Source organism: Cetorhinus maximus, chromosome 3 (assembly GCF_964194155.1).
Source record: "Cetorhinus maximus chromosome 3, sCetMax3.hap1.1, whole genome shotgun sequence".
NCBI classification, from domain to species: domain Eukaryota; kingdom Metazoa; phylum Chordata; class Chondrichthyes; order Lamniformes; family Cetorhinidae; genus Cetorhinus; species Cetorhinus maximus.
The window spans coordinates 57,485,088-57,509,430 of NC_135881.1; the positions used below are offsets into that span (position 1 = coordinate 57,485,088).

Here is a 24,343-nt window from a genome sequence, read left to right on the forward strand (position 1 = left end):
CCCAATTCAGAACCTTTATTTATTGTCCATTTTGTCCTTTTCCATAACTACCTTTAAATCTTACTGAGTTATGGTCCCTATCACTGAAACGCTCCCCCACTAACTCTTCTACCACTTGCCTGGCTTCGTTCCCTAATATTAGGTCCAGCACTGCCCCCTCTCTGTAGGACTTTCTACGTGCTGGCTTAAGAAGCTCTCCTGGATACATTTTAAGAATTCCACCCCCTCTAAGCCTTTCACACATTGTCTAACCCAGTTAATATTGGGAAGCTGATATCCCCTATTAGTAGTACCCTATTATTTTTACACTTCTGAGATTTGCCTACATATCTGCCCTTCTGTCTCTCGCTGACTGGGGGGGTCTATAGTACACTCCCAACAATATGATTGCCCCCTTTTTGTTTTTAAGTTCTACCCATATGGCCTCATTTGAGAAAACTTCTAAGATATCATCCCTCCTTATTGCAGTAATTGAGTCCTTGATCAACATTGCAACACCACCTCTTCTTTTACACCCCCACCCCGCCTCACCTGAAGATTCTATACCCTGGAATATTGAGCTGCCAGTCCTGCCCCTCCCTCAACCATATCTCCATGATAGCAATGATATCATATCCCCATTTGTTAATCAACACCTTCAACTCATCTGTCTTACTTGCATTAAAACAAATGCCATCCAGCCTTGCCATGTTCCCTTGTGCCTTAACTTGACTATATATGCTCTGCCTTCCAGACTGACTTGGTTTATCTTCTATACTTGTCTGTGCATCACCCCCTACTGTACCTCCACTCCATATCCCATCCGCCCCCTGCCAAATTAGTTTAAACCCCACCAACAGCTCTAGCAAACCTCACCACTGCCCACCCACCCCCCCGGTTCAGGTGCAATCCGTCGGACTTGTACAGGTCCCACCTTCCCCAGAAATGGACCCAGTGATCCAGGAAACTAAAGCCACCCCTCCTGCACCAACTCTTCAGCCACGCAGTCATCTGCTCTATCCACCTATTCCTATACTCTCAAGCATGTGGCACCAGATATAATCCACAGAGTGCAACTTTTGAGGGTCCTGCTTTTCAATCTGCTACCTAGCTCCCTAAATTCTTGTTGCAGGACCTCATCCCTCTTTCTACCTATGTCTTGGTACCAGTGTGAACCACGACCTCTGACTGTTCACCCTCCCACTTCAGAATGCCCAGGAGCCACTCTGTGACATCTTTGACCCTGGCACCAGGGAGGCAACACACCATCCTGGATTCACGCCCGTGGCTGCAGAAACACCTGTCTGTACCCCTCACTATTGAGTCTCCTACCATTATTGCTCTTCCTCTCTTTCTCCTCCCCCCTTGTGCAGCTGGGCTTTGGCAGCACTCTCCAGAGGAACTGTCACTCTCACCATTTTCCAACACAGAAAAACTGTTCTTGAGTGAGATGCACTCTTGGGCTTTACTGACTACTTGCCTGTTTGCCTCCCTTCATCTGACTGGTGGTCACCCATTCCTTCTCTGACTGCACTTCCTTAAGCTGCAGGGTGACCACATCTAAAAACACGCTATCCACGTAACTCTCAGTCTCGCGGATGTACTGCTGTGCCTCCAGCTGACACTCAAGCACTGAAACCCAGCGCTCAAGCTGGTCAAACTGGTGGCACTTCCTGCAGATTTGGTCATTCAGACTGCCAGGAGCATCTAAGACTTCCCACATACTGCAGGCCGTGCAACAGACGTGACTGAGCTCCCCTGCCATAACTTTAGTTAAAATATTCTTACCCTAAATTTAAGCCAAGTAGAAAATTACTTAAGTTTTTCTTTTTAAAAAAATTAAAGCTAGAACTCTTTCCTTTCCTTAATGTAGCTTTAGAGTGGAGAAAAACAACTTACCTACTACCTACGAATCATCTCTCTGCTTTGCGCTGACGTCACTTTCATTAGCGTTTTTGAATTCTGGCGGGGTTCCTGTCAGGGCTAGCTGCTGCTCCGACTGGCTCAACCTGGTCCTTGACCCTCAGGCTTTTATTGAGAAGCTCTGCTGGCGCCATTCACCCCCAGGTTCTCTCCGCTCTGCTCCTGCTGCTGCTCCGACTGGCTCAAAATTCTTCCTAAGGAATTCCCCCAGCCCATCCCCCCCCCCCCCCCCCCCCCCCCCCCCCCCACCACCCCCCCCCCCACACACACACACACACACACACAAACAAAGGACAAACAGAGTCTGCACAGATGGCTTTGAAGGATGGGCATTATAAAATAAAGGATAAAGTCTGCAGGGTCTTGACACTGTCAACCTGGAGTTCCTCTGTGTGGTCCCAGTGATTGTCTGGAAGTTCTCACCAACTGGTCTCAGCTTTGCAGGTCCAAATGTAGACTAGTTATACTCAGATGAGGGTTCTCTGGCCACATACAATTTTAGGCAAGGTAGAGGGAGGGAGCCAGCTAGGGTAGCCTTCCTTCCTCAGCTTGTTCGCCAACAAAACTCCCTTCAAAACAAGCAGGTTCACAAGTTTTTTTCCCCTCTCACCCATGCGATTTCCAGCAAGTTAACAACCTTCCTTTTCAGTTCTTAATTTTCATCAATTAAAGTGATTGCAGTTCAAAACAAACAACCAGATCTTCCTCAAGTACCATATAGGCCAGGTGATTTCCTGGAAGAGGCCTGCTTGCTGACAGTTCCAATGTGAATTTATGATGTTTTTTTTTTAAAATCCCAGATTAGCATCTAAATGTCCAGATCATGCCATGTCCTTCCATTTTGTAAAAGAAAAATTCAGTCTTGAGAGGTATGATTCTAACACATTCATTAATCTTGTTACAAAGTTATCAAAAGGCTCACCTAATCCCTTCTGGGGCCTTGAAATTCATTCCGGGAGATCCAATTATTCAATTTTGGCTGAAGATGGATGCTAAATTTTTCAAAAATGTTGTCTGGGCCTTTGTCATTCTCTTCAGTTAACTCCCAGCTATTAAATAAATGTAATCCTACATCCGCTGCCCAGAGAAGGATATAGCTGACCCCCCTCTTCATTGCTAATGCCTTTTAGGAAACTACTGAATGCCAATCTGCACTTTTGTTTCAACTTCGCAAATGCTTTTACGACATCATCAGCTTCCCAATTCATTGTGGGCTATGCCGGTTGACATGTCTTTGCACGATTCACATTTTTTCTTCAGGCACTAGTGTGGTTTGATTTTCCAAATAATTTAAAATGCTCTAGGTTTACTCACAGTCACTGACTGCCACCGTGCTATATGTTCTTGTTGCCTTTTCGTTCCCAGATGTTGTTAATAATCAGTTTAAGTTTGTAAAGATCAGAAACTTTTTGTTTAATTTTGCCATGCTATCTGGCTCAAAAGAAGAACTGGATTGAACTGGTTATGCACGCATCACTTCAGTCTCTAGTGCAGCTGTAAAATGTGGCCCCCTGGAACACTTACACATACTACATTAGTTCCTAGGCATTTACGGATAATACAACAACATACAACAGATACTAAGGAAATTAATGGATACGGGTATAGTGGGGCAAGCAGCCATCACCATATTGAAAGGCAAAGCAGACTCAACAGGCCAGATAGCTTATCCTGCTCCTGTTTCTCATGTTCTTATGAGCAAAGCATGCATTCCTGTGCTCATCTAATGTCCAATGCACTAATGACCTCAGTAATGATCAGTAGCAAGAAGCCTTGTCTGGTTGACTTTCTTTTTCCCCTCCCTAACAGAGGGACACTGTGACCAATTGTACCACCTCTACCATGTGCTGTCAGCTGATCTGAGGTCAACTAACTCAGCACAGACTGAGGGCCAAACCTGGAGCCTTCCTGATCTGTTGGACTCAGCTGCTCACTTGATAAATTTGGTGAGCTTGCAGAATTTCCATTTTCTTCAGGCTATGCTGGTAACATTTGTCATTGTTCAGTTGATTGCGCCCATCAGCACTGGCTGTTTCCAGCTAATCCCTGTGTGCACTGCTATCTAATGATATGATCTTTCACCACGATGATGCTTTCAATCCAGCGCAGACCTAGCAATTTTGTGGAGGGATTTGGAGTGAGTGGTAAAAGGAGGATGACGTTTTAATCCATGTATTTTTCTTAATTTTCAGTTTGAATAGTATGTTATAGATTACAGTTTTATTTAGAACAAACCTATCCCAATTTAGCACTAATTTTAAAGCAATTATATAAAGGACCGAAATCATATTTCTCATTTTTTTTGCTGCCCTGTTTGTAATGATTTTATGGTTAGTGCCATATTATAAATTCAGTATATAGTTAATTACTGTTTTAATGAACATAATGTTCTATTAAACTGCATGTGATTTAATTAAAAGTTTTTAAAAATGAGACGTATGGGGTTAGAAATAAGCTGTATCTATTGATTCTTCCTGCATTTATTAACTCTAGTGTATTCTTCCAATCCCCTGAGACAGTGCCTGCTGAACTGTGTGCAGTGCAATGACAGCTTAGACCTCTGATACATAACCAAAGGTCTCAGCTAATATCCTTGCTATCATCTCCGCCTGTTTTTATTAAGTTAGAGCATTGTTGTTAGTAGACTGATAAAATTTAATGAGCATCTTTCCAATTGATTATCTTTTAAGATTGTTCATTCCAACCACCATCTTCCCAATCTTCTTACCCGGGTCACATTAGTAAGCAGCAGTGTTTTTATTCTGAATAAAATTAACATAACTCTACTGCAAATTTCACACTTTGCTGTGGATGTGCAAAAATATTTTATGTACACTGTAGATTGATTTAAAAATTTGCATTGTTATCAATAATACAAAACATAGTGAAAAGTTGAATAGACAAACATTTTTAAATTTGTTTTTAAATATGCAGCTATTGAATTAATAAAACCAAATAAAACAACGTTTTAAAGAAAATAACAATTTGGTGATGAATACAAAACAGCTTTTGAAAAATATCAGGTGATCCAGAATTTTGAGTAAATTTCAAAGCACACAAGTAAAATTAACTTGCATAAATCAGGTTAACATGAAAGTGCAAACCTATATATTTTTTCAAGCAATAATACAAAAGCAAAATACTGTGAATGCTGAAAATCTGAAGTAAAAACAGTGAATGATGGAAATACTCAGCAGGTCTGGAAGCATTTGCGGAGAGAGAAACAGTTGATGGATTTAATTTTAAACAGCCGTGCAGGTGTCCACGGTGCCCCCTATCAACCAGTTTGCTGGCCCCCCCACCATGGTTCCATGAACAGGAAGTTTTTATTCTGGGAGGATTGGAGGGTGATGGCTACCTGGCCGCAAGCAGCAGATAGCCCATTGGGCCAAATAAATGGCCTATTAAAGCCACTCTGCAGATGCCAGTTGGAATTTTCCAATTGGCATGTGGACTCCCCTGCATTGAGGCTGAAACACAGGCAAGGGATGGCAAGCGTGGGAGCTGCACAAAGCTGTGGCGGCTGGTCATCCTGTGAAGTGGTTGTCCCTGGATGATGATGGACTGGCAGCTATGTAGTCTTTTTGCATTAATAATTAAAAGCAGTTAGTGGGGGGAGACTTCGGCCTGAGCGTGACAGAGACTGAGTGAGTATATTTGGGAATTTGGCTCAAAGTGGGAATCCAGTGCCCAGGGGAAAGAGGTGCTTTAGGTAAGGTTTACTGCAAGAAGTAAAGTGTGCTGAGCGGGAAGTTCGGTGAAGGGTGGGAAAGAGGTGCTTTTTCCTTCTCTTTTTCAGCCTCCAGTATTTGATTTCCACTTTGGTGCAAGCAGGAAGAGCAGGCAAACCAGTAACTGATATTATTAGTTTTATTATCAGTATTGTAAGTACTGTATTGTTTTATCAGTATTGTAAATTTTACTGGCAGTGCCGAAACCAACTGGAGACTTTGGCTTTATTAATTATAACTAATTAGCAATTGTTAATTATCACATATTGGAGATGGCAGGGCAGGTGATGTGCTGCGATTGCAGGGCGTGGGAGCTTCTGGATACTGGTGTGATCCAGGGCAAACACATCTGCAGTAAATGTTTGTGGCTACAGGAATTTCGGCTCTGCGTTATTGAGCTGGAGGCCGAGCTGCGGACACTGTGGCATATCAGAGAGGGGGAAAGTTACCTGGACACTTTATTCCAGGAGGCAGTCACATCCCTTGGGATAGAGTCTTCTGAGTTGGTCAGAGGTCAGGGACAGGAGGGTGTGACTGAAAGTGAGGCAGGTAAGGGGACCTAGAGGGCAGGAGCCTCGGCCCTTGCAATTGTCCAACAGGTTTGAGGTTTTTTCATCTTGTTTGGATGAGAGTGGAGGCTGCAGGGTGGATGAGCTAACTGGCCATGGCCCGTGGTACAGGAAACCATTCAAGCGGGGGGAATTACAATATAGTGGTAATGGGGGACAGTATAGTCAGAGGAATTGACACTGTTCTCTGCAGCAAAGAGCGTGAGTCCAGGCGGCTGTGTTACCTGCCAGGTGCCAGGGTTCGGGACATCTGCTCAGAGCTGGAGAGGAACTTGCAGTGGGAGGGAGAGGACCCTGTCGTCATGGTCCATGTTGCTATCAATGACATAGGCAGGACAAAGAAGGTGGTTCTGTATAGTCAGTATGAGGAGCTTGGCACCAAATTAAGAAGCAGAACCTCAAAGGTCATAATCTCTGAATTATTACCTGAGGCACATGAAAGCTGGTATAGGACAAATCAGATTAGGGAAATGAATGCGTGACTCAAAGTCTGGTGGGGGAGAAGTGGGCTCCAGTTTATGGGCCACTGGCACCAATACTGGGGAAAGTAGGATCTGTATCATTGGGACAGTCTACACCTGAACTGTGTTGGAACCGGTGTTCTTGCGAACTACATAATAGGGAAGTAGAGGGGGTTTTAAATTAAGTAGTTGGGGCAAGGGTACAAATTTGGGAAGGTGTGGTAAATCAAAGAGCAGAGACAAGGCACAAGAAAAACGGGAAATGATAAACAGACCGTGACAGGAAGGGATAGAGAGTACAAATCTAACAGTAAGTCGACAGATGAGACAGGAGGTTATAAAAAGAATAATAGGATAAAACTAAAGGCTCTGTATCTGAATGCACGAAGCATTTGAAACAAAACAGATGAACTGAGAGTGCACATAGAAACAAGTAAGTACAACTTGATAGCCATTATGGAGACATGGCTGCAGGAGGTCATGAATTTGGACCTGAATATTAAAGGGTATAGGCCATTTAGGAAGGACAGGAAGTGAGGAAAAGGTGGAGGAATGGCTCTATTAGTTAATGATGGTATTAGCATGATGGAGAGGGATTGAGCTAAGTTCAGGAAACCAGGATGTGCCAGTTTGGGTAGAGATGAGAAATAGTAAAGGCAAGAAGTCATTTGTGGGAGTCGTGTACAGCCCCCCCACATGGTGGGATGGAGCATAAAGGAAGAAATAATGGGAGCTTGTCAGAAAAGCATGGCGATAATCATGGGAGATTTTAATCGACATAAAGACTGGAAAAGTCAGGTGGGCAAAGATAGCCGAGATGAGCTCATTGAATGTTTCCAGGATAGTTTCTTAGAGCAGCATGTTCCTCCACAGAGGTGGCTTTACTAGACCTGGTATTGTGCAACGCGATAGGATTAATTAATGACCTCATAGTGAAGGTGCCCCGAGGTAGCAGCAACCAAAACTTACATTTAGTTTGAGGGCGAGGAGTGGGTCCGAGACTGTTTTTAAACATAAATAAGGGTAATTATGAGGGCATGAAAGCAGAGCTGGATAAAGTGAATTGGCAAATTGGTTAAGGGATAGGTCAATAGAGATGCAGTTGCAAACATTTAAGGCGATATTTCAGAATACGCAGAATAGATACATTCCAACGAATAAGCAAAAGTTCAAGGGACACACCATCCGTAGTTAACTAGAAAGGTTAAATATAATGTTAAACTTAAAGAAAAAGTATTTAATTGTGCAAATATAGCTGGAAGGCCAGGAGATTGGACAGAATATAAGGAACAGCAAAAGATGACAATAAGATTAATAAGGAGGGAAAAATTAGAGCATGAGAGTAGCCAGAAATATAAAAACAGATGGTAAGCGTTTCTATAAATACTTTAAAAAGAAACAAATTAACAAAGTGAGTATTGATCCAATAGAAAGTGAGTCTGGAGAATTGATAATGGAAAACAAGGAAATTGCAAATGAATTGAACAGGTATTTTGCATCAGCCTTCACTACAGAGGATAACATCCCAGAGGCAGCTGTAAATCAGGAAATGGAAGGTAGGGAGGAACTCAGGAAAATTACAATCATGAGAGAAGTGATACTGTGTAAATTGTTGGAGCTATGGGCTGACAAATGCTCGGGTCCTGATGGACTTCATCCTAGGGTGTTAAACGAAATGGCTAGTGAGATAGTTGATACATTGGTTTTAATTTTCCAAAACACCTTAGATTTGGGGAAGGCCCCATAAGATTGGATGATAGCAAATGTAACTCCATTATTCAAAAAGGGAGGGAGACAGAAAGCGGTAAACTACAGGCCAATTAGCTTAACATCTGTCATAGGGAAAATGACAGGTTAGAAGCTATTATTAAAGAAGCTATAGCAGGGCACTTTAATAAGTTCAAGGTAATCAGGCAGGGTCAACATGGTTTTGTGAAAGGGAAATCATATTTAACCCATTTATTGGAGTACGTTGAGGAAGTAACATGTGCTGTGGATAAAGGGGAACCAATGGATGTACTGTACTTAGATTTTCAGAAGGCATTTGATAAAGTGCCACATCAAAGGTTATTGCAGAAAATAAAAACTCATGGCATAGAGGATAACATATTGGCATGGAAAGATTATTAACTGGTTAACAGGAAGCAAAGAGTAGGCATAAATGGGTCTTTTTCAGGTTGGCAAGATGTAATGAGTGGTGTGCAACAGGGATCAGTGCCAGAACCTCATCTCTTTACAATTTATATGAATGACTTGGATGAAGGGATGGATGGAATGGTTGCCAAATTTGCTGATGACACAAAGATAAGTAGGAAAGTAAGTTGTGAAGAGGACATAAGGAGGCTACAAAAAGATATAGATAGGTTAAGTGAGTGGGCAAAGATCTGGCAAATGGAGTATAATGTGGGAAAGGAAATTGTTCATTTTGGCAGGAAGAATAAGAAAGAAGCATATTATCTAAATGGTGAGAGATTGCGGAGCTCTCAGATGCAGCGGGACCTGGGTGTCTTGGTGCATGAATCGCAAAAGGCTAGTATGTAGGTACAACAAATAATAAGGAAAGCTAATAGAATGTTATCATTTATTGTGAGGGGAGTTGAATACAAAAGTATGGCGGTTATGCTTCAGTGAAACAGGGCATTCGTGAGACCACATCTGGATTACGGTGTACAGTATTGGTCACCTTATTTTAGGAAGTATGTAAATCCGTTGGAAGCAGGTCAGAGAAGGTTTATTAGACTAATACCTGAAATGGGCAAGTTGTCTTATGAGGAAAGGTTGGACAGGCTAGGCTTGTATCCACTGGAGTTTAGAAGAGTTAGAGGTGACTTGATTGAAACAAATAAGATCCTGAGGGGTCTTGACAGGGTAGATGTGGAGAGGATGTTTCCTCTTGTGGGAGAATCTAGAACTAGGGGCTCACTGTTTAAAAATAACAGGTCATCCATTTAAAATGGAGATGAGGCAAAATGTTTTCTCTGACGGTTGTGAGTCTTTGGAACTCTCTTCCTGAAAAGGTGGTGGAAGCAGAATCTTTGAATATTTTTAAGGCAGATGTGGATAGATTCTTGGTAAGCAAGGAGGTGATAGGTTGTCGGGGGTAGGCGGGATGCAGATTTGAGATTTATCAGACCAGCCATGATCTTATTAAATGGCAGCGCAGGCTCGTGGGGCTGAATGGCCTACTCCTGCTCCTTGTTCATATGTTCTTTCTCTCTCTCTCTCTGTCATACCTACATTGGCAACTCTCACCTCTGACAGTGGGGCTGCTAACCTAGCAGTGCTGGAGGGCCTCCTGTTGGCCCTCTAGCCTCAGGAGCCTACTTGCCATCCTTAATTGGACAGCAAACATCCACTCTGGCCACTAATTGGCCTGCTCATTAAAAATTGCATTGGACGTCAGATGCCAAAGTGGAGTTGGGACCTGGAAATGCACCCAACAAGGGGTCCCAACCCCAAAACAACACTTTAGCCCCACGTTTCAAGTTAATGACCTTTCATCAGAACTAATGAAAGGTCACTGATTGGAATGTTAACTGTTTCTGTCTGCACAGATGCTGCCAGACCTACTGAGTATTTCCAGCATTTTGTTTTTATCACCTTTTTTTTTTAAGATTGTTTAACGATTCTTAAAGCTCTTTCAGCAGTTGTTTATTTACCTTTTGACTATTTGTAACTGAAACAAACAAGGAATCTAAACCCTAATTACGAGTTAAATTTAAGTTAAATCTTTTTTAATACTCATTTGTGTACTGAACTCCTAAATTGAAGGATATTTTGTCAACATTTAATTGGCAGTGTTTATTAATGTGACATTGATGGCTATGTCACTATCCTGAAGCCATCAATCATGCTGAAATAGCCTAGGAGGCCTCTGACACTATTTCTCTCTGTCACTGTATTGACCCCATGGGCTTTCTGGTTAGCCATGAAGCTCAGTGTTGCAAATGGCTATCCTATCTCTCTAGTTCACTGTAATTGTATTCCTGTCTCTTTTTTTGAATATTGGCAATTTTACAAGCTATCTCTTCTGCTTTCTTACAGCCTTTATGGTAGACACATGCAAGCGAACCCCGAACCTCCAAAGAAAAGCAATGACAAGTCTAAGAAGATAAGCCGGAAGCCTCTGGCTGCTAAAAACAAATGAGGAAGCCAATTGATTTTCATCTTGCTGTAGATCTCTTCTTGCATGTGCCTCTGATCTATATTTATTACCTCAACTATGCTAATATGCTATGTCAGGAACAATATATGATCTTTTGTGCTTAAGGTAGTTTTTAACAGTTTAATATCTTGAGGTGATTATATGTATACCACATAGCTTTAACATTCTTTTCATAATTGCTGTAAAACTTTTGTCACCAGTGGGAAACACTGGCAAATTATGCCCTATTCATAAATGGTTCATAGAATAAGATATTTATGCCGAGAAATGCAAATATTTGCATTTGCTGTCACATGTACTTGCAAAACTGTTCTTTTGCCCACATAGTATCTTAATTTTTACTGCTATGATTTTTAAATAAAATCTATATTTATATGTAGCATTCATTATCTGTTCTTTTATACATTTATATAATTACATCACATTTCCTAGACAGATGATCCTATCTATTGATCTGTCTGTTCATGCCAAAAGGAACTAAAGCAAATTATGAGGGGCCTAGTTAGAGTGGATAGGAAGGACCATTTTCCTTGGCAGACAGGTCAAGGACCGGGGACATAGATTTGAAGTAATTGGTAGAATCATTAGAAGTGAGTTGAGGAACGATTTTTTACCCAGAAGATAGTGGGATTTGGAAATCAATACCTGAGGGGGCAATGGAGACAGACACCTTCATCACATTTAAAAATTACTTGGATATGTACTTTGAAGTGCTGTAACCTACAGTGCTATGGCCGAAGAGCTGGAAAGTGGGATTAGGCTGAATGGCTGCTTTTCAACCAACATAGACACAATGGACTGGATGGCTTCCTTCTGCTGTAAATTTCTATGATTCAGTAAATAAATTGTGAATTCTCTGTAAATAAATTGGGAAAACAATCCTTTTTGTGTGATTGGCACGATGCTGAGTTTAAAACTATCAGCCGCATCTGAAATTCTAACAAAATAATAGATTTGGTGGATGTTACATCTGCCTTATTTTGTAAATAGCTGCTTTCCCTGCTTGCAATTATTTAATATTGTCTGTTCCATAATCTATTTGAATTATTTGAGTATTTAGAACATTTATTTTCCATGCTAATCTGTCTTTTTTTTTACAGGAGCAACATAAAAATAATTTCATAGTTTCACTAAGATGCATAATTTCCCAGTAACACTTTTGCACTTCTATTTGCCCTAACTTCTCCAAAGTTGTTTTGCCAATCAAATATTTTACTGTGAATATTAGCTCAGTATTACAATATACACTGATGTGCCAACCCATCGCCCTATGATCATCATGCAATATCTTGCAGTGTACCCCAAAGAAGGTTCAGAGCAACTTAGTTTTTCTTTCTCTTCCTGTCAGTGAATGACTGACGAAGATGGTTATAAGCTAAGGGTGGAATTTTATGGCCCTGTTGCAGTGGAGGCGGGGCCGGAAAATGCGGCGAGCGAGCCATTCAAAGGTCATTGACTTCGGTGGGACCGGAAAACCCCACTGGCGGGAGGGGCCTTAAAATTCCACCCTAAGTGGAATAATATACAAGCCTGTCAGAATTCGTGAGGGGATAACTCCAAAAAACATTTGGGTTTGGGGTGGGTGGGATGTTAGCTAATTTTTAAATCTCCAAGCCCAAATCCAACCCATCTTGAACCCACCTGCTGCTAGTTTTAACAAAGGTGGGACAAGGAGACTTTCAACCATCCAGTTGCCAGGGGGCAGGTGCTCAACAACCAACAGAATCACTAGCCCCTCCCCCAATTCTGCCCTGATCTGTCTCCAAACACTTCCCAGCCCTACAAGCCACGCTTTACCCATCCCCACCAACTCATAATTTCCACCCCAGCAAAAAGAAGCTAACTGGCTCCTCGCCAGCTGCAGCCTCTCCTGCAGCATCCTTGACCGGACAGGAAACCAAGCCTGTCAGCCTGGCTGGTTTCTGGGTGGAGATTTTATTGGTGGAGGGAACAAACGCAGTAGTTAAAACACTACAGCATTTGGGGAAACACAGATTTCTGAGTCTTCTGACCAGAACTCCTCCCTATACCCTTTCCCACCAGCTCGGCTTAGAAATCCAGCCTTTCTATGGGTCAGGGCTAGTGGTTCAAAAACTGTTGAAGGAAAAGCTGCGACTAATTTTGGGAGTTCCAGGCTTCATCGGGTCAGGAGTTGAGGTAAACAGGGAACCCACGTGCAGCTGTCGGTTAAGTAATTAAAATATTTAAATAGCTTATTAAGTAGTGTTTTAACCCTGATTTCTGCCTTTATCAACCAGGGCATCTGTTTCCCAACCTGTCAGCTATCCAGCAGGATCACTGAGGCAAGGGCACAGCAGGGAAAGCTGCTTCAGTGAAACTGACAAGCTGGGCAGTCCTGCTGCAGCTCGCAGTATTTATTATCACCTATTAAAGTGATTGTACAGTATGTACTCGGACCTGTGGTTTTTGAATCTTCAATCATTCTAGTTTCTTAATGGCCAATTATTGAGTATCTCAGTGAACAATGAACAATTGGATTGAGAACACTAATATCTAACAGAATGAAACCTCTGTTTTACTTGAATTATGGCCTCCACATTATCTTGCCTCCATTAATAAATAGTCTAGCTTGTTTACTACTTTGCCTGCAGATTTGTGTCGGACTGGTTCTCTGCTTCAGGCTCAAGGTTTGCCCTGAATTTTCTCCAGTTGTAAGATAAATATTTGCATTGTGAGCTAAACATGTTAATGCTAGCATATAGATTACAATTAAGTGGTCTTATGCTAGTGTTCTAAAGATTGAGGTAAGACCCATCCACAAAGACATTCCAGCTTTGAACTGTATCTAGCATAATTCCTGAAAATGGAGCATAATAGGTAGTTCTAGTATGATATTTGGTAGCAATTGTCAATGTTTAAATTGCACAGTAGGAAATGTAGCTGAAAAAGTAACTAAAGGTTCACCTTAATATTTCATGATCACCTTGCAGCAAACACAGAACTCTAACAAAAGCAAAATATTTTGGATGCTGGAAATCTGAAATAAAACAGAAAATGCTGGAAATACTCAGCAGGTCTGGCAACATCTGTGAAGAGAGAAACAGAGTTAACATTCAGGTCAATGACCTTTCATCAGAACACAGCTCTGTGATTAGCTCTATACTGACCCAGAGTCTGCAAAGATAGTTATCCTCAGTTATTGATTCCAGGGGTTCATGTTTCATAGTGTATTGGTAAGCGAATGTTGTCTGGCTCTGAAAGCTGCCGATTTTATTGGCAATGCCTTCTTTCATCTTGTAGTATCCTTGAATTATTGTACTAAGCAATCCTCAGCAATAATTTTAACTTCATTTCATGATTACCAATGATTGCAGCTTTGTACAAGATGTCTGATCATTCCCTGTATTCCCAAGAAAGCTTGAACTTAAAAAGCTGCTTTTCCCCTTTTAGGCTTTGACCGTTCTACTGAAATCTTTAAAGTGTAGTCAACTTCCATGTGATTTTTGCAGATAATCTTCAGCTATTTTTGTTTCAACATAAACATTCCATGTGTTCTGCAAACATGCTTTGAAAATAAATTAACTAAGAACAAAAGCCAGCACTAAAAAGATATTGGGGAGAAAAAAGGTAAAATTGAATAGGCAAAATAAAGTTTCTTTTAATAGCTCCATCATACATCATTTTACAAAAAAACTCCAGACGGAAGAGCAGAATGCAGTGCAATCACATTCTAAACAGATGGGGCAAAAATCAGTCTCAGCATTATCTCCATAGATTTAAATGTTTAAATGAAACTATCACATACTTCATGTAAGGTGCACTTGAGGTGTCCTAAATGGATCCTTGCCCAATTTCCTGACACCTGCTCGCACATTCTGTGCTAGCAGGATTGATTCTGCCAACCAGAAAATATAGTTGTAGCTGCCATGATGAGAAAATTAATGCAATGGAACTTTATGGTCTGGAAATTGGTCTGCATAGCATCTGATTTTTGAATTGTTCTGGACTACCAACCCCTAATCTGGCAGGTGCATATTTGCGCCACAGGGCAAGGACAAAAAAAAATGCATCCTTTACCTATATCTGAAGTAGTTATTATAGGTTTTGCATGTATAAAAAAGGCGTTAACACCTGTTTTGAGGGCCCTCCACAAGATTGGTTTGCCTGTACTCAGGGAAAATCAAGCCGAGTGATTGCTTATTAGGCCTGTTCAAAAAGTTAAGAAATTACGTGAGATTGGAACTGGGAGGAACAGGAATGCCCCTTCTGACCCCACATTAAAAGGAATCAATCACCACTGCAACCCCCATTACGACCAATCGCTGCCACTCGGCTCAGCCCCCGTTCCCTGAATCCACACCCCTACACCCGCTTACTCAAGCTGCAGCTAATTGCATCTTTGTGAAACGTCCATGAGATCCCAAACTCAATATAAGAAAGGATCCTATAGTGTTGGAAAGACCCCCAGCCAGATCCACTCCCAGCAAATCATTATAATGTACAGTGCCAACAGAATGTACATGGGTACTGGGTTTGTTATCACCACTATGTAGATTCCTGAAGTTACCACAGGGATAATGCACAAAGAAATATTACCAAATGTAAGTACAGTAAAATTTTGAAAAAGATCCAAAATAATACTTCATGAAAATACATTGTAGCTTGTGTAACATATTGAGCTGTTGAAACACATTCTTTTTTAAGTGATAATCGATATTACATAGGAGCAGACCTTGTAATATCGCACACTTTTTACTAATTACATGCTTAATGATTAATTCGGCCAAGTCCAATTATCAACCTAAGTACATCAAATTGTGTGTTAGTGTTCACATAGAGTCCTCCAAAACACAGAAAAATGGGCTGGTATGGGCCATCAGTTCCTACAATGTTCACTCAATCTACTGGACTGTTTAAACCAAGCTAACTCCTGGGCAAGTCAAAAACTGTGGGTAACTTGGAAATTCCTGCCCAACCCAATTCCAGGGAGCTCTCAGGAAACCATGGGTACCCATGATGCAATGACATACTTCAATTCCAACACTTAGGCCAGAATTTTCCAGCCCGGTTGGCGTCCGGCATCATGGTGGGTGGGCAGGGGTGGGGACAATATGACGAGATGGCCAAATATCGGTTTCACGCCATAGTGACACCAGTTTGTGATCGTCTGCTCCACCCATCAATGGCGGGCTGCGTTTCCCACCGCCGTGCATCAGAAACCTAATTTCAATACGTCATCTCATTATAAGCCCTGCTCGCCAGAATCATCCTATCATGTTGGATAATTGGGGCACGTCAGCATGATTGCACACCGATGTGTTTCACAACCTACCTAAGTGACGTGCAGCTGACGAGCTGCACTTCACTTGGGACTTCGAGGTTTGTTTGCTTACCTTGCTTCAGGCAGCACTCATGGTCATCAGCGGCAGGCTTCACAGAAGGCACCACATCACTCGTAAGGGGGCTAATGGACAGGTCTCTACCTACCATACCAGAATAAGTCGGGGTGGCTTTTCAACGGCTGCAGGGCCACAGCTTGCTTGGGGAAAGGGGAGAAGTGGCATCTGGCAAGGGGAGAGGCTGCAGGGCGAGGGCTGTACTGGGGAAGGGGGAGTATCCCAAAGTGTGTGTGAGGGGCACGTTGATCTATGCAAGTGGCCTCAAGATGATGCGGGCTGAAAAGGCAGCCTGCAGAGGAGATGAGGCCAGATGGAGATGTGAGGGTGTGTATGAGAGAGTGAGTGGTGATGTGCTTTAAGCTGGCAGTGAGTGAGATGGCAGTGAATGTTTGATGGCCTCATGAGTGTGAGAGTTCAGAGTGATAAGATGGTTGCCTTACCCTGGCAGCACGAATGAGATAATTTATCCGTTTCCTGCAATGGATGGCTGACCTCTTGTGTACAGTATTGGCACAGAACACCTCTGCCACCACCTCCCAAGCCGGAATGGTGAGATCGATGGGCCTTCTGCGGCCAGATCAGGAGTAGAGGACATCTCAACATGCATCCAGAAGGTGCTCCAGGGATGCGTCACTGAATCGAGGGGCTGGAGTCTTCTTGGCTTTTCAGGTCATGTCTTCACCAGAGCAGTCCTGGGCTGCAAGCATTGAGAAGTGTACCTGCAGCTGCATTTTAAATATGGCGCTTTGCGTGAGGAATGGCATGGTGGGCAAATCGGAGGCTGCCCACCAGCGAGACTGTGTGTTTCCTGTGGCTGCATAACTAATGAGACGGGAATGGGACGATATGGTGTGAAAACCCACCATTGGGCTGGTGGATATAACTACTTTTATCCCACCCACTACCGCACTCTGTGCAAATCTGGGATGATTCCACCCTTAGTTTTCATATTAAACTTTGCCCATGATAACCTTCAGTCATGTAGTCTGCTGAAAACTTATCCATTACCATTTAGAAGTTTATAACATCCTTCACTATCATTGCTTTCTGAAGTAGGCTATTCCGTCCTCTGTGTGAGGAAGTTATATCTTATTTATGTGCTCATCTTTTCTCTCCCAATTTGAATGTATATAATTGTCCTAGGTTTTCTGTTAATATTTATCATCTCTCTTAAATCAATTTTATCTATTACTTTAAAGATTTAAAATTTCTCAATAAGATTTACCAAAATATATTTTTCCCAATCTTTCCTCATACATTTTCAATCTTTTTAAATAATGAAAATCTTCTTAGGGATCGAGGGTGACTTGCTTCCAATCCAGTTCAATGAGTTCTGAAATAGCTAAGTGCGATGTGCAGACTCTGTCACATGCAGGGCATGTGGTGTTTGAAGGGTTGGGAGATGAGGTGTTTGGAGGTATGTGCACTTACTCAGACGCCTTGACTTTGCCTCTGCATATTCCAGATAACAAAAATATCACACTGAAGGCCAGACTGATCCAGACTAAAATTAGTATTTTTATTGACACATAGGCAATGCAATCATCACCAAGCAATATTGTCATACATATAACTACAACTATAACATAGTGTTACAAAGCCATGCTTTATCAAAAATATCTTTATTTATTATTGGGCTGAAACCACTGCTTGAGTTTTAAAAGACTGAAACAATATTCCAGCTGTTTGAAACAGCAATTTCTAAGATGGACAAACATTTGCATCATTGTGCTATACACATTCCAGAGCCATTAAAATTGAGTCAGCCTCTCTAGAAAACCCCATCAGAGACAATCACCTTGAAGGGTTGTGACCTCCTGATCCTTTCACAAAACATGCAGCCCACCTGTGTACTCAGCCAGGTGGGGGACCAAGCATTAGCCGTAATCACTTTGGACAATGGACCCTTACTGGGAAACAAATTCGTCCAGCCATAATCTAATCATATCTAAACCAAGGACCTAGAATCAATTTGTTATGACCATGTTTCAGTAACTGGTCACTTGGTGAGAGGGGGGGGCCATGTGATGATGAAACAACTATCCCACCTCACCCCACCCCCCCACCGACCCTTTTGCATTTAAGAAGCTGCTTTTTGCCCGGCCACAGATCAAAAGAAGGAGCAGCACCAAAGAAGCAGGAGTGGTTTCTCTCTCTCTCTCTCTTGCTCTATCAACCCAGCAGCCATTGCCTCCGGCAGAACTGATAAATCGTCCATCAACATCTTTAAACCATTTCAATACTGAATCCTGAGGGACCATCAAGCCCAGCCTGAAACCACCCAAGTCATCCATCTGCAAGATCCATATAACATTAACTTTTATTGGACTTTAAAACTGCTTAATCCACCCTCCCATTTTGTAACATACTTGTGTTTGCGTGTGAACTTTTGAATGCATGAAAGTTAGAGTGTTTTTATTTAGACTGGGTATTAAGTACAATTAATACTATTCTTTTTAAAACTTGCAAGGAAACTTGTCTGTATGTGTCTTACTGTCACAGTATGTAAACAGGTAAACACTTACTGAATTAAAGAGCATGTCCTTCTTTTAAAAAATCCTATTGCGGTCAAAGGAGAAGTGGGAAAAGAGGGGAACTAGTCTATCCTTCATCACCTGATCATGACAACAGCAGCAACTCAAATTTAATGGTTCAAATTTTACCTTCAGCAGTGAATGAACTCACCAGTCATTCATTACATTTGTACTTGGCACAGACTTTCTACGGCCTTTTGTACTGTAAATTACTGTAATTAGAAGTTAATTGCAGCTTAGCGCCCTCTTCTGGGTCCTGTATAAACTGGGCAAGGAACTGTGTTTCTCCTTAACCAATCAGGTTGAAGAACTCTTCCTGGGATATGCGGTTAGTTACAATATTTAATTTAATCTAAAATCATGTACAGAAACAAGAATAAATAGCAAAAAAAAAGGTGAGAGAGATTAAAGAGACAAAGAGAAAGTTAGAAAAAATAATTTACCTTTTTATTTTGTGAAATCTCCAACAATAATTAAGATCTTAAGAAATGAGATTCAGCACTTGTATAAGTTAATTTCCTGTGCCAGAGATGTTTTGTGTTAGTAATTAAGACAAAGCACCATTAAATCACACTCCAGGCCTGCAGCACAAAAAACAAGGCTGAAACTCCAGCGTAGTACTGAGGAAATACTGCCCTATCAGAGCGGCAGTCTTTCAGATGAGATGTTAAACTGAGGCCCTGCCTGCCCTCTCAGGGGGCATAAAAGATCCCATGGCACTATTTTGAAGATGAGCAGGATAGTTATCTCCATTGTCCTGGCCAATGTTTATCCCTAGGAAACAGATTACATGACCATGATCATCTTGCTGTTTATGGGAGATGGTGTGCACAAATTGACTGTCATGTTGCCTACACTATATGAATGACTACACTTCAATAGTACTTAATTGGCTGTAAAGTGCTTTGGGGTGACCTGTGGCTGTGAAAAATGCTAGATATATGTAAGTCTTTCTTTTTAAATATCCATTTACACTAAAATGAGCAAACCTTAAATTTTCTAGCCAATTTGGTAAGTGTCTAGTGGATAAGTGTAGCAGCTTCATGGGTTGCCATTACATGGAGTGGGTTTTGCAGTCAGCAATGAATCAACAGAGCTTGCCACTGACCTCAAAGAGAGCCATCCACAAAGATCTAGTGATTTCTGCAGCCTGGATTTCCTCTTTCTCATGGCAGTTTAAACCTGGTACTAAGTCAAGGGAATCTCCAGACATGTGATGTTGGCAAGCAGGGTAAACCAATCACATTGAATTATTCTCACAGACAGCAAACGAGGAAGCTAAAAGCAATTTGTCACTTTTAATCTAAATTTTCAAATAGTGGAATAAGTGATTATGACTGGATTAAGATAGGAATTAAGATATTGTAAAACATCACTAATTTAAAAATGTGTTTTTTTATCTTTATGGAGAAATTTGACATTCGAAAAATATAAAATTAGCTTTTCAGGACCAGAGTGTTTAGCAGCAAGTATGAAGTTAGTACACCTTTAAAACACTAGTTGCACCTCATTAACAAAATGTAACCTTTTCAAGGGTTTTTATGGAGCAATTTACAGTGTAAAAGTGGGAGTTTTCAACAATTCACTAATTGCTCAGGGATTGCCCTCTAGGGATCTCAACAGTGCACCCTCTGGAGGAGCTTAGAATTACAGACAGCAACTTCTGGATCCCCACATTGTTGTGTGTGTGCAGATTTCCAAATCTACTCTCAGTTTCAATGGAATGATGAGAGCAAGCACTGACAATTTCACCATCATTATCAATACAAAATCTGGGTGCATATCTTTCAATGGTCACTCAGCGAATTAGTGGTATGGTGCAGCTTCTGAAGGAGCAGAGTAACTTCCTGATTTCCATGATTGACTGCATATGCTGAAGTTCCTGTCTGATTTATTCTTTAAGAGCAGTGAGCACTGATAGCCTTAGTGTATTTTTACCACAAAGCCTTTGCCAATATTCTCATCCTCATGTTCAAATCCTTTATGGCCATGCCCCGCACTCTAACTTTATTCAACCACATAATCCTCAGAGAATTCTGTGTTCTTCGAATTTTGGCCTCTTGTGCTTCGCCAATTTTCTTTAACCCAACATTGGCAGACATGTCTTCAGTTGTCTAGGCCCTAATTTCTGGAATCACCTCACTAAATCTCTCTGACTTCCTACTTCTATCCCTGCCTTAATAACATTCCTTAAAACCTATCTCTTTAACCAAGTTTTTAGTTATCTATCCTAATATCTCCTTATATGGCTTGGTGTCAAATTTTGTGCGATAACATTCCTGTGAAGCATGTTGGGACATTTTATTGCATCAAATATGCTCTATAAATGTGAAATATGTTAAGAAAATGCCTTATTAAATAACAACATTCCATCTACCAGCCACAGCAATCCATGGTCATTTTAACACCATGATCACCATGTGTTAAAATTCAAGTTTATCAACTTTGGTGTGCCAATAGGCACTAACTAAGAATTTGATACCTTAACATCAAATCTTTCAACTTAATTAAACTTTGATCACAGGAATTTTCTTATACTCAGCTAGTTTTTGATCCTCTGTTTTTAAACTCGAAATGAACAGCACCATTTCAAATCAAAACTAAATGCTGGAAATAAATAGTACATCAGTCACATCTGCAGTGAAAACAGCGAAATTAATGTTTCATCAGATCTGAGCAAATGAAAAACGAACAGCATTTAAATAGAATCAGCCCAAAGGGAAAGGAGAAGAAAATAAAACACAGACAGACAGACACACACACAGAACGACACACACACACAGAACGACACACACACACAGAACGACACACACACACAGAACGACACACACACAGAACGACACACACACACAGAACGACACACACACACAGAACGACACACACACGCACACACAACGATACACACACACACGACACACACACAATGACACACACACACACAAACACACGACACACAACGACACACACACACACGACACACAACGACACACACACACACGACACACAACGACACACACACACACGACACACAACGACACACACACACACGACACACAACGACACACACACACACGACACACAACGACACACACACACACGACACACGACACACACACACACACACGACACACAACGACACACACACACACACACACACACAGGACACACACACACACACACACACACACAAGGACACACACACAAGGACACACACACACACACAAGGATACACACACAAGGACACACACACACACACAAGGACACACACACACACAACGACACACACAATGACACACACACAGAGTGAAAAGGCCTATAATGCTTGTAAAGGAAAAATGGGAGGTCATGAGCAGAGATTACATTTACTCAATACAAATGAAGCCATGCAGTTCATCAATAACTTTACATCAATTTTTACTCCCCAGTACCTGAGGCCAAAAATCTGTGGAAACAACTGGAGATAAGCAAAGTGTGATAACCCATTTGCTTTGGGAAGCATGTATTTTCTTTTTATGTGATGTCCCTTTAAGACCGAAGTGGGTTGGGGAGTATTCTGAAAGAGGGTTAATTGGTTTCCTGATTATGACATTATCAGGTTCCAAGAAATGCCCATGTGGCCTGGGGTTTCCATGGGGCTGAACAGCGAAGAAGCAAAGGGTAAACAAAAAGCTAATTGCAGTAGAATTGGGCCAGCCAATGTTTTCTGTTTAACAGTTCAGAACACACACAGAATTTGTGTAAAGAAGGAACAAGCAAGGTTCTCTGTAAATGGAACAGTTTTCTTTCAAAGTAGGGAAGAATCACTACAACTTTATCTGGCATTGGTGAGATCACACCCAAAGTACTGTGCACAGATATGGTCACCTTACTTAAACAGGGGCATACTTGCATTGGAAGCAGTTCAGAAATGGTTAACTTGGCTGATTCCTGGGTTGAAGTGTTTGTCTTATGAGGAAAGGTTGAGTAGATTGGGTCTATATTCTTTGGAGATTAAAAGAATGAGAGATTATCTTATTGTTGCATAGGTTCTGAGGGGGCTTAAAAGGGTAGAGGCTGAGTGAATGTTTCCTCTCTTGGGGGGGATCTGGATCTAGGAGGCACTGTTTCAAATAAAGGCTCTCCCATTTAAGACACATATGAGGAGGAATTTCTTCTATCAGAGGGTCATTAGTCTTTAGAATTCCCTTCCTCAGCTACCAGTGGAAGCTGGGTCATTGGATATATTTAAGGCTAAGTTAGACAGATTTTTGATTCAAAAGGGAGTCAAGGGTTATGCGACAGAAAGGAAAGTGAAGTTATGGCCACAATCAGATCAGCTATGATCTTATCAAATGGCAGGGCAGTCTCAAGGGGCTGAATGACCTACTCTTATTCCTATTTCTTATGTTTCTATGAACAGATCCAGGTGTCAAAGCAGGTCTCAAAGAATAGAGCAGGGAATATGTTACGGTGTGTGTTATATAGTTAGAAAGAGTGGAAGAGCTGAAGACAGAAAGGGCAACAGATTGTAGATTGGAAGAGAACCTTACTGCTGTTTCAGTGTTGCCAGAGCCCACCAATCTGTCTAAAGGGTTTGGAGAAGGGAGGCTCTGGGGATTCTGTGTCATCTGTTGTTGATACACAGGTTCTGAGGGGGCTTGAGAAGGTTCGTGGAAATGCGACTTGTCAGTGGTAACCATGTCCATGGATGTCGCATCAAATAAGGTTGCTGGTGAATACAACACAAGTCTGAAGCAATTGAGTGGGAAATGAGAGACCCTGTATAGAGGAGGCTGAATTGTAAAGACTGAGATTAAATTTGTGTGGGAACATGGGAACAGGAGTAGGCCATTCAGCCTACTGAGCCTGCTCCTCCATTCAATTAGCTCATTGCTGATCATCTACCTCAACAGCACTTTGCCGCACTATCTTCATATCTCTTGATGTCATTAGTCTCCAAAAATCTATAGGTTTCTGTCTTGAACATGCTCAATGATTGAGCTTCCACAGCCCTCTGGGGTAGAGAATTCCAAAGATTCATCACCCTCTGAGTGAAGAAATTCCTCCTCATCTTAGTCCTAAATGGCCTACCCTTTATCCTGAGATTATGTCCCCTGGTTTTAGATTCACCAGCCAGGGAAAACATCTTATCTACATCCACCCTGCCACGCCCTGTAAGAATTTTGTAAGTTTCAATGAGGTAACCTCTCATTCTTTGAAACTCTAGGGAATTCAGACACATTCTCCCCAATTTCTCCTCATAAGACAATTCCACCAGCCCAGGAATTAGTCAGATGAGCATTTGTTGCACTCACTCCATGGCAAGTATATCCTTCCTTAGATAAGGAGACCAAAACTGTACACAGTACTCCAGGTGCAGACTCACCAAGGCTTTAAACAACTGCAGCAAGGCATAATTACTCCTGTACTCAGATCCCCTTGTGATGAAGGCCAACATGCCATTTGCCTTCCTAATGGCTTGCTGCACCTGCATGCTAGCTTTTAGTGACTCATGAACAAGGAGACCCAAGTCCCTTTGGACACCTGCACTTCCCAACCTCTTATCATTTAAGAAATATTCTGCCTTTCTGTTTTTTTCTACCAAAGTGAATAACTTCACACTTATTCATAGTATATACCAT

At 41.6% G+C, this 24,343-nt stretch overlaps 1 protein-coding gene across 2 annotated transcripts in view; it reads left to right on the forward strand.

The window, feature by feature from the left end:
• rsu1 (Ras suppressor protein 1) overlaps window positions 1–11,208 on the forward strand; it is a 239,300-nt gene extending 228,092 nt beyond the window's left edge. For both annotated transcript variants that reach the window (XM_078538409.1, XM_078538410.1), the window contains exon 9: window positions 10,708–11,208. In XM_078538409.1, coding sequence (XP_078394535.1) covers window positions 10,708–10,810 — 103 coding nt within the window. In that variant the 3' untranslated portion in view covers window positions 10,811–11,208. The remainder of the gene's footprint in view (window positions 1–10,707) is intronic.
• The last annotated feature ends 13,135 nt before the right edge of the window (window positions 11,209–24,343 follow it).